At 43.0% G+C, this 10,070-nt stretch overlaps 1 protein-coding gene across 1 annotated transcript; it reads left to right on the forward strand.

Annotated features, from left to right (window-relative positions):
- The first annotated feature begins 774 nt into the window (after positions 1-774).
- Positions 775-2,506, forward strand: LOC147428601 (uncharacterized). The gene has a single exon (XM_086496916.1). It carries the CDS (start codon positions 836-838, stop codon positions 2,234-2,236), a length of 1,401 nt encoding a protein of 466 aa, XP_086353042.1. The 5' UTR covers positions 775-835; the 3' UTR covers positions 2,237-2,506.
- The last annotated feature ends 7,564 nt before the right edge of the window (positions 2,507-10,070 follow it).

Raw genomic sequence — 10,070 nt, forward strand, 5'->3', positions numbered from 1 at the left:
CGCTCCCCTTCATGCCTTGTGACGGTCGCCAACCTCTGCGTCTGCCAATGCCCTTAAGTAATGGCAGCTGGCTTTCTTACATGTTTATGCTTTAAATCCTTAGGAGGCCGTTCACAAGCCATGACCCCATAGCTCGCGGTGTAGCATGTACATGTCCTTAGCGATAGGATACGTCGCGATACCCTTCACTGTCTCACACGAGCATTGGCACGAGGGCATCAATGGCCCACGTCTATTTCAGGGATCGAGTGCGATCTATCGTGTGATTTGCGTTTTGCAAATTTGGAAAAATAGGTAATTCGGGTACGCAAAATATGTAAATTTGAGTCCCCCCCCGCCCCCCACAACACGCCTCTTCTCCCCTGGAGTCGGACTCGTGATGTCACCTTTGCAAGCCTATCATATTAACCACCTCTTGTTGAAAGCATTGAGAGACGTGTTTGTTTGATGATGAAGCTCCCGCATTGTAAATTTGTGCAGATTGGTAAGTTCAGACGGCATCGCAAGATCAATGGCCCACGATGCCCCTGCTCCCTTAAAAAAAAGGGGCCATTGATCCCCTCTTGCCCATGCCCGTGTGTGAGAGACGCACAAGTGGCGTGCGCCAAAGAGAGCAACATTTCCGGAGCCACCAAAAACTTGGCAAAAGGAAAACACGAAAACTAAAGACGAGCCGGGCCATAGTGCTCAGGCCCCCAAAAAAGACGGGCACGCAGGAACGCAGTGTGTATCCAGACTAAAAAGCATCCGAAATCACTTGAAAAGCCGCTCTCGTCTTCTGTGCTTGTTGCTCTTCGCTCTCTCGCTCTCTCTCTCTCCCCAATCACAAGAAGAAATGCGTGCGCTTTGCTTTGCTCCTGATGTGTTTGGTTGGAAAGAAGATGAGGCGTTGCCCAGGTTCTTTGAAGCAATTCCAAATGACCTCGTAGCGAAGGAAGTCCTGCCGCTTCTGGAGCTCCCCGACCTCAGGCGCTTGCCCCTGCTCTCCAAATCATGGTCCGCCCTCCTGTCAAAAGATTCTGTCTGGTCCTTCATTGCGTGCCAGAAATGGTTCTTGAGAAAGTCTTGGCTTGTCATGCTCTGCCGGACTGGCCCCACCACAGAGATGGAGTTTGTGGCTTGCCCGCTGCCATCATCAGGGTCATCCTCGTCATCTTCATGGCAAGAAGGAGATCTCGACTGCTGGGTGTCACTTACTCCGGCCATCCAGAACTCGATCAAGCGGGGACTTTACTCTTTCTCTCATCTTCTGCCCCCGGTTGAACGATACTCATGCCCCACGGGGAAAATAAAAGGTTGTAGATTGTATCCTGTTGATGATAGGTGCTTGGTTGCTGCCTCCAAAGGCTTCATGTGCATTATCTGGCATTGCGATCCGTGCCGACGCCCTTTACGGCAATATCGTCCTAGTGCCAGGTTAGACGCACTAAACACTGCATCTATGACTCCGATGCTTCTAAACATCTTCACCGGCAGGGCCTATCTTATGGACTGGCCACATGCGTACTTCACAGTCATACCTCGTGATGGCAGTGGCGGACCCAGGAATGTGTTCATGTCAATGCAGCACCATTATCTTGGAAGTGAAGATTTCAACCTTATTCTCCATGACGATCTTCTCAACTATGTGGAGGTGTACAACTCACATACCGACTCTTGGAGGACCTTGGTGAACAGGAGGCCACGCACTGCTGATGATTATCCACATTTGAAGTTTACCAGCAGCAGGGTCCATCTGGGGGATGTTTTTGCTATCTGTCATAATGCTCTATATGCTTACTCGGCACTCTTTGATGAGTGGAGCAAGGTCGATGTGCTGTACCCTGTTGATGCTCGTCAGCGATACAGCCGCGCTTTCAAGTATGCCGACCGAGTTTTCCTTGCAGCGTTGCTGATGCCATGTACTCTGGATGAGGAATTTGGTGATGACAAGTTTCATGGGTTTGGAATTTGGGAGCTGAAACCCATGCCTAGGGACGCGAATACCTACTTGTGGGAGCAAGTAGCAACATATTCTGAATATGACAACGAGTATCGCGAGTTCTTTCGCTCTTTTTCCTTGTTTGAGATAAAAGTCGTGGATTTCAAAGGTTTTGTATGCATGACAAGTTCATCAATATGTGGGAAAGAAGTTAGGAAATTCCCTCCCCTTGTGTACGGCATTGAATCTAAGTCCTGGTTTTTGTTGCCCGAGTGCAAAGGCGTCATGGACTATCGATGTGTCTTTGGATTGTAACCAAAGACAAACCGTATTGAAGGAGGGTTGTCTCCCTCGTACCTTATTTGTCAAAAAGGTATTTTTAATTAGCAATGCCCTTGCTGGTACAGAAGTTCACACAAGTGGACTTTCCTTTTGGAGGTGGCAGTATCGTAGTAGGGGTATTAAGACATCAACTCTTTTGTCCTTGTTCTTTAGTGATTTGCTCAAAGCCTGTTACACCATGTGTTGGAGTTTAGTATTGTAATCGGCTTTCTTAGTGCTGATTTTAAAAATTGCTTGTTTAAATTTTTAAGGAGTTTTTTTTTCCATTTTTTCAAATAGGGCATAGCCTGCAAGTTTACACTGGATTTACCATGGTGTTGAAAAAGGTAGGGTATTTATCTTGGTTCCTCATTTCTTGTTTTGGATGGGAGTGTGCAGTTGGATGTCAGGGATGAAAAACTCTCGAGTGAGGAGCCATGAGCAGGAGAAGGGCACTACCTTGCATAGGTGACGGCCACGTAGAGCAACCTTGTGCAAAAGCCTCACTGGTCGTTTTTCTAAGTGAGTCTCTCTTGTTCCTTTCTTACTCTCTTCTATTTCAGTTGTTAAGAATGTTAAGTCAGAAATAAACACTTCTGCCATATGGTTAGATTTGGAGTTACTCCAGACCCGAGCTTCGCTTTGTTGCAAGTAACAACTGAGGAGCTTTAGACTGAAATAAACAAAAACATTCACTGCCACAGGGCTGGATTTAGGCTTACATAAATCTTTTAAAAGCAAACAATGCTTCTTTTGCAAAACTGGAAAACAGGAGTTGAATTTGACCAACATAAATCACATGTCGATACGAGACTAAGTAAGACTCATGGTTGCATGGAATCAAACTAGAGGGTTGTCACAACCATTTAAATCTGCAATCCCACCTCATACGAGGCTTGAACCTGATCGCTCTCGATGATAAACAACTCACTTGGACAGCGGTGTTTTCAACAACCTAAGGATTCTATGCGTGCTTTTAAGGGAGGGGAATTTGCAGCAATTGACGGAAGTCGATTCGCACAACCGTAGAGCTCAGAAACTCACCTTGAAGCTCGTGGGTGAATGCTCGCATGCGGTCTTACGTTGCTTGCAACGTTGGCATTGGCAAGGAGAAGAGCTCGAGGCTAACGTGATGATGTTGTCGATTCTCTAGTGCGGCACCGTGCAGATTGTAGCATGAAGATGAAGGTGGAGGGAAGAAGAGCTCACATAGAAACTGATAGTCGACTCAGTTCTTGGACATCGTTTTGATTAAACTTAAAAAAACCTTTCAAATATTGGCCTTTATACTCGGCCAAGGTCTCAAATGTACATGGCCACTGTAACCAAGAGGTGTATTTTTCCTGTTGCCTTCTTTCAATATCTACGACATGTTTTTATGTATTTTATTTTTACTTGTTTTCCTCGAAACCCTTGAAAAGGTGCAAGTGGGCATTGCATGGCCAATGTGGTTCCTCACATTGGGAATGTCACAAACGGAAGCTGTCACAAGACAGACACGACATGCCAATAGAAAAGAACAGACTCAACAAGTTTTTAGCACTTCAATAACAACTGAAACTGAAACAGAGAGAGACGACACGCGACACGGAGTGGCGGAATTCCACCCCACAGAGTATTGGCCCCAAACCTTGGCAACCCTTTCGGTATTTCTTTATATTACATCAACACATTACAAGCCGGTACTCCACGCTCTGCATCTTGTCTCAAAAGAGTGCTAGAGAATGAGCCCTAGCCTCTTATTTGAAGGCCCTAGGCCCAAAAGCAGTTTACATGAAAAGTATTCAAACTCAAAAGCTACTGGCCCAAAAGCTGGCACTGAAAAATCAGCCATCATAAATCACGGAAATCCGTACAGGTTGCCACGTCAGCACAATCAGGTCGAAACACGGAAGTCCGTACAGTTTTTCCACGTCAGCAGTCAACAAAGAATCCGAAATTCCATACAGTTGCCACATAATCAGTCTAGGGAGATTACGGAGATCTTACAGTGCCATGTTATGAACTTCTCTACGGGTGTGTGTGTGGCCTTGCTTTGTTTTAATGCCTTTATGTCACTTGGCCCCCATCAAATGGGGTGGGTCCCATAAGTTGGTGGGAACTTCAACTCCTTCTGCTTCTTAGGGTTTATGCCCCTCAGTCGGGATCTGCATAGTGGCTCCGTTCTTCAATGGCTTGACAAGTCAGCAATTTGTGACATTGCCCCCTTCTTGAAAGAAAGTAATCGTCCACGATTACAACATATCTGTAAAACAACTCAAGTTAGCTCAAAAATTTTCGAGGGTCATTCTGAGGGACAATCAGTTTGCTCTTTTTGTTAAGAGGTTGGCTTCTTCTTTCGGCTCTTTTGTTAAGGAGTTGCTTCTCCTTTCGTCCAAATCGGAACTCTTGATATTCCGGCGTAGTAAAATTAATCATCACACCCAGACCGCACTCATCTTCCACGGATTTCTTAATGCACTAAAATTACATACCCCAGGTAATCTCATCCAATTAGGAATATTCAATGGTTGGCACATCACAATGCAACACAAATGCTCACATATGCATGTTACAAGACATGAAACATAAAGTCGCCAATGAACTCTCCCCTCTCAAATAACCATCCAGGTCCAAGCCATGAGATGTTCAATGACTCCCTCGTCACTCCTCCCGTAAATAACCTAAAAAGGTTCGGGCCATGAGATATAGAGGCCCTTTGCAACCCAGATTTTCTAGAACTTGAGGTCCTCAATGTTATGGAACTTGCCATGGTCTAGAATTTGAAACCGGGTCAGAGATTTTCCTTCCATCGTTAGTCCAAAGCCCTCATATTGCGTCTTGAAGTCTGTGACTTGCTCATCTCTTGCGTGTAGAGAGAGACATGGTCGTAAGGATATCGGCTTCTACTAAAGGTTTTCTTGACCCACTTTTACACTTGTGAGTGTCTAACCATGCTTTGTTGGTTTGGCATTTGGTATTGGACCAAAGGAGGTAGATAGCCCAATACTTGTTGGATCACATTCTGCTCAAAGGGTATTTGTGGTTGGAATGGCCTTGAGTGGTCGGATAACCGTTGTTCCGGTTTGGCATTCCAAGATTCTAAAATGTACTCCCTATTGATGTTGCATTCAGAAGGGTTTGTGAGAATCTTGCACTATGAGCTTCATTTTCTAAAACTATATGAGGATTGGGTAAAACCGCTTCTTGCATTAGGAAAAATTTGGACTCTCAAAGGGCTCTATAAGGACTTTGACTTTCTCTTTCTTATCCAAAACGGGCATACGATAAAATTTCCACAAATGAAATCAAAACTTTGACTTCTATTTTGACTTTGACTTTGACTTTCTCTTTTTTATCCAAAACGGACGTACGATAAAATTCTTACAAATGAAATTAAATCTTGTTGGACCTTTTGGATTTTGAAAATACTCATCAAGATCTATCCATTGATATATACAATGCCATCAAATTCTTTATATTCTAAAAGATTCCATTTTTTAATGTAACAACTCTATCTTATAAATGGAATCTCTGCTCACATTTCAACTTGAGTGGGGAAGCCATACCTTCTACAAATAAACTCCAAATGTTTCAGAATTTGGGTTTGGGGATTTAGAACCTACTTTTTAAGATCTTTCCAATGATATGTTGGTTGATAGGGTATTGAATAAGTGTTTATGTACTTCACCGGTGGGTTACCCACTTTAGACAAGAGAGGCAAAGTCAAACCTCCTTATAGGGCCCCTTAGAGAGTCCAAAATTTTCCTAATGGTGCTCAAAATTTCTAAATTGTTTGTCTAGGTTTGTCCCTATGTGGTGCAAAGATTCTGAAGCTTGTGGCATTACGTGTGGTTTTCCTATGGGTAGCAACCCTCTCACTAGGAGACCTCTGTAGGTGTAAGCATTCTAGGTATTAATCCTTAATTAAGTACTTAAACTCATGATTAAGAGTTAAGAAACTTGAACTGTACTCCAAGACAAGACTTAGAAGACTCTGTGTTTTGAATGTGTGATACAAGGGCTCCTTATATAAGAGACGAAGAGACATAAATGAAAAGACGTCTCCTGGCGAAGAGACATGACTTTAGACGTAAAGACACATCCTTTCGGCGAAGAGCTGCAACCATTGGGTGAAGAGTCGCAACCATAGAGCGAAGGGGTGTGTGGCTTTTGGCAAAGATACACGTCTCTTGGGCGAAGGGGTGTGACCATCCAAGCGCAGGGGTTCTCCTTGGCATGGCACTTCGTGTATATGCAACTAGGAGTAGATGTATTCCTGTTATTATAGTCACAATCATGACATTCCCTCCCATTTAAAATGAGAGCCCGTGTCAAAGAAATGACTTCTAATGTTGACAGAAGTCTGGAAAAGCATTGAATCTTCGAAAATCTTCGATCTTTGAGTTATCGAAAACCTTTGTCTTGAGCCTTTGCTTCTTGCAAAACCTTTTCGCATTGACTGCTAAATCCCATGTCATTGCATTATTCAAAGACTTTTTAGAAGAATCTGGCTTAATCAGGTTGACTGCAACAAGAGATTGATCTTCAAAATTCTTCATGCGATGTAAGACTTTTGATTCAAAATCTTCTAGTTACTTCAAAATATTTGCGGAAGAGGAAATCTTCTCAAGGTACTCTTCAGATGGGGTAACTTCAACTTTATGAATCACTGGAGAGGATTTTGGCGTGAGACTGTAATCATCTTTCAATAATGAATCCCAAAACTCTTCAGAATCATCTTCAAAAACTATCACTTCATGACTTGCAATTGGCTTGTCATCATCCAGCAAAGAATCAAAGAAAGCATAGTCGTCTTCAGACTCTGAATTTGCAACTATCTCCTTATCTTTGTCTGGTAACGAAGTATCACATGGAAAACCTTTTTGCTTGAAATCATCTTTGTCTTCACCAATTGATTCAGAAGAAGTTAATGAATTCAAAAATTCATCAATAATAATATCTGCATCTTCATCAAAAATCATATTCTCTTCATAATCCATTGTATCATGTCATTTGACTTGTACACCTGAGGCTTAAATCACTCTTTCCGCCTGAGAAATCTCGTGTAAAGTCAATTCATGTTTATCTTTGAAGAAATTGATAGTATATCCTTGAAAGCTAATTGCTTGATCATATTGGAATAACCAATGCTGCCTAAGAATCATGTCTGTAATAAGATAAAGGCATGACTTTTGAAATTCAATTGATCTGCATAAGTTTTAATCTCAAACTGCAATTGTCGAACTTTCTGATCACAAGTTAAAATTTATCTATCTGCTAATTCCACATTATATAAGTGAGATGTCGTCTGAGTTGGTAAACCAAGCTGTTGAACTATCTGACTGCTGACGATTTTTTTTATAGCATCCGCCGTCCACCAAAATATTAATGGAGCGACCATTGATAGTTCCAAGAAGGCTCAAAACTTGATTTGAGAGAGGCTCCAAAACTGAAGAATTGCACTGAGCATGCTTCATAAGAATAGGCGTATCCTTTGAGACACAAATTGTATTGACCACAGATTTTCCTTTATCCTCTTTCAAGGGGATTTAACATACTTTACACTTCAAATGTTAGTGGTTAGGTTAGTAAAGTTAGTCAAAATTAGCATCAAATTAATAAAATTAGCACATTGGAAACGAAGCGAAATTAGTAAGGGTTAACATGAAATTAGTGAAATTGGGGGTGGAATTGGGGATTTGGGGTCTTCATAACTCAACATTAGCATCTTTTTCTTGCACATCATCATCAAATCACAACCAAAAATTGAGTTACACACACTCAAAAACCAACAAAATTAGTAGTGAAATTACTCTATTCTACACATCCTAAACTCACTAGCTTAGGATATCGATCCTCGGCAACGGTGCCAAACGTAGGGAGGCGTTGTAGCACGACCTAATCGCAACCCACACAAAACTATCAAATCCGTGGATCGGCAACCCGGTTAGGGCATGGAAGCATGAGCATCGGATGAATGGGATAGAGGATTCAAGAGATCACCTCTCCAATGCAAGTAGAGATTAGCCATGGCAAGACTAACTCTAAACCTACTCTAATCATTAATCAATTAATCTCCTACACTACAACATGTTGCGCGAATACTGGCGCGCAAATACCGATTTGAGTTTATTTTTAAAATGAACTAAGTCGGTATACGCATCGGTATCCGCCTCGGAATCAACACGCTTATATACGCGTCGATATATTCAGCATCGGTATAAACGCTTGTATACACGTCGATATAAGCGCTGAAATACGTATCCAAATAAGCTATTATATACACGTCGGTATAACCCTCTGAATTCACGATTATATACGCGTCGGTATGTTCGTCTAAATACGTGCTGGAAATTATAGGTCGTTTTCGACGCGTATACCGGCGCCTATACAGACGCATATAGTAGCGCTGTCAGGAGTTTTTTGGAGCAAGGGATTGCGCATATGTACATATACATGCATGGTGCATCAAATAAAGAATTGCCCATTTTTCAGAGGCAGGTGGTTACGTATTCCCCACATGTGTACAGGTAGGACAATATGTACATAGTGAATCGATTTTCACTATTACCAGTACCACTGTGTTTTTTCTACAATAAGGAGGATTTGGTAGCGCGTAAAACTTCTTGAGGAAGCTATCCGCGGGCCAACGACATGAGGTCAGCAGGTGCGTTAGATGGCATCTAGTGGCGTCAGGAGGGTGAACGAGGTCAATATTTGCACGCGGATGAGGACGGACACAACGTGGGTGTTTTCTTGTGAGAGTTATGCAAAAAAGTCATCATTAGGACCACTTTTTGGGGCCACTTCACGTGGTGGCGAGATGCATTATTGGAAAAAAGTTGAGTGCCAGGTGTGCGAATGATGCAAAAAGGTGACAACTATGCACTGCGAGGTCAGTTTTTGGCCTGTTCGGGGTCCATTTGAGGTCATCTAAAAGGCCAAGGGTGCCCAACTAAAAAATCTAAGTGTGGGAACTGAAAAAACACAGAGAAGACCAGAAAAAACGTGGAGAAGAGAGGAGGAACAGCCGCAGCTGTGTTTTTGCTCATTTTGGAGCCTGTTTTGGCCGTAAACTGCTCATCCGAGGTCGGATTTGAGCACTTTGACATTGTAGACTAGGGTTTTGGGCCGTTCCGGACGCGATGGCGCTGTCCATTTTTCCAAATTCCTCACTCTTTTCCTACTGTTTTTCTGTGTAAGTTTCTCCTATGAGCGAAGTTTCTGCTCTAGTTTGTGATTGTATCTCGCTTATTTTACCCATGTTGTGTGAGCTATTTGCCCCATTGGTGTTGGCCCAAGCTCAATTTTATCTAAACATCAGAAATTATCCTCTTTTGAGCTGAGTTTTTTGGGTGTGTGTGTCTGTGTGTGTCTGTGTGGAGTGGGCAAGTGGATAGTCTCTCTCCTCTCACTCCAGAGGTGTGTTCCCTGTCTCGGCCAGGTGTGTTGTGTAAGCCGAGTGGTGCCCCATAGTGTATGTGTGTATCTTCCCAAGAGTGTGTGCCATGTTGTTATAGAGGCGCAGTGTGTGTTTTCATCCTGCTCACATTCTTTTGGTGCCCCCACTGAGGATCTTCTTCGAGTACCTTCTGCTTCGAGCTTCGAGCTTCGGGATTACAGGTTGCAGGTTGCAGATTACAGATTACAGGTTACAGGTTACAGGTTACAGGGATAGGTACAGGTACAGGTGATTCACACAGGTACAGGTAGCTGGAGTACAGTGATATACTAGCAGTGATGTCACTTGCAGTTGTGGGAATGCATCACTTGGCGCCTATTTGAGCGCATTGTCTGCTGGATTGTACGTTACTTGTGGAAACTACCATTGTACGCATTTTTGGAG

This window comes from Adiantum capillus-veneris, chromosome 23 (genome assembly GCF_014529385.1).
Source record: "Adiantum capillus-veneris isolate H3 chromosome 23, ASM1452938v2, whole genome shotgun sequence".
In the NCBI taxonomy this organism is placed as follows: Eukaryota; Viridiplantae; Streptophyta; class Polypodiopsida; order Polypodiales; family Pteridaceae; genus Adiantum; species Adiantum capillus-veneris.

What these genes read in the sequence shown, in the direction of transcription:
- LOC147428601 (XM_086496916.1), top strand. Translation starts at nt 836, where the DNA reads ATGCGTGCGCTTTGCTTTGCTCCTGATGTGTTTGGTTGGAAAGAAGAT.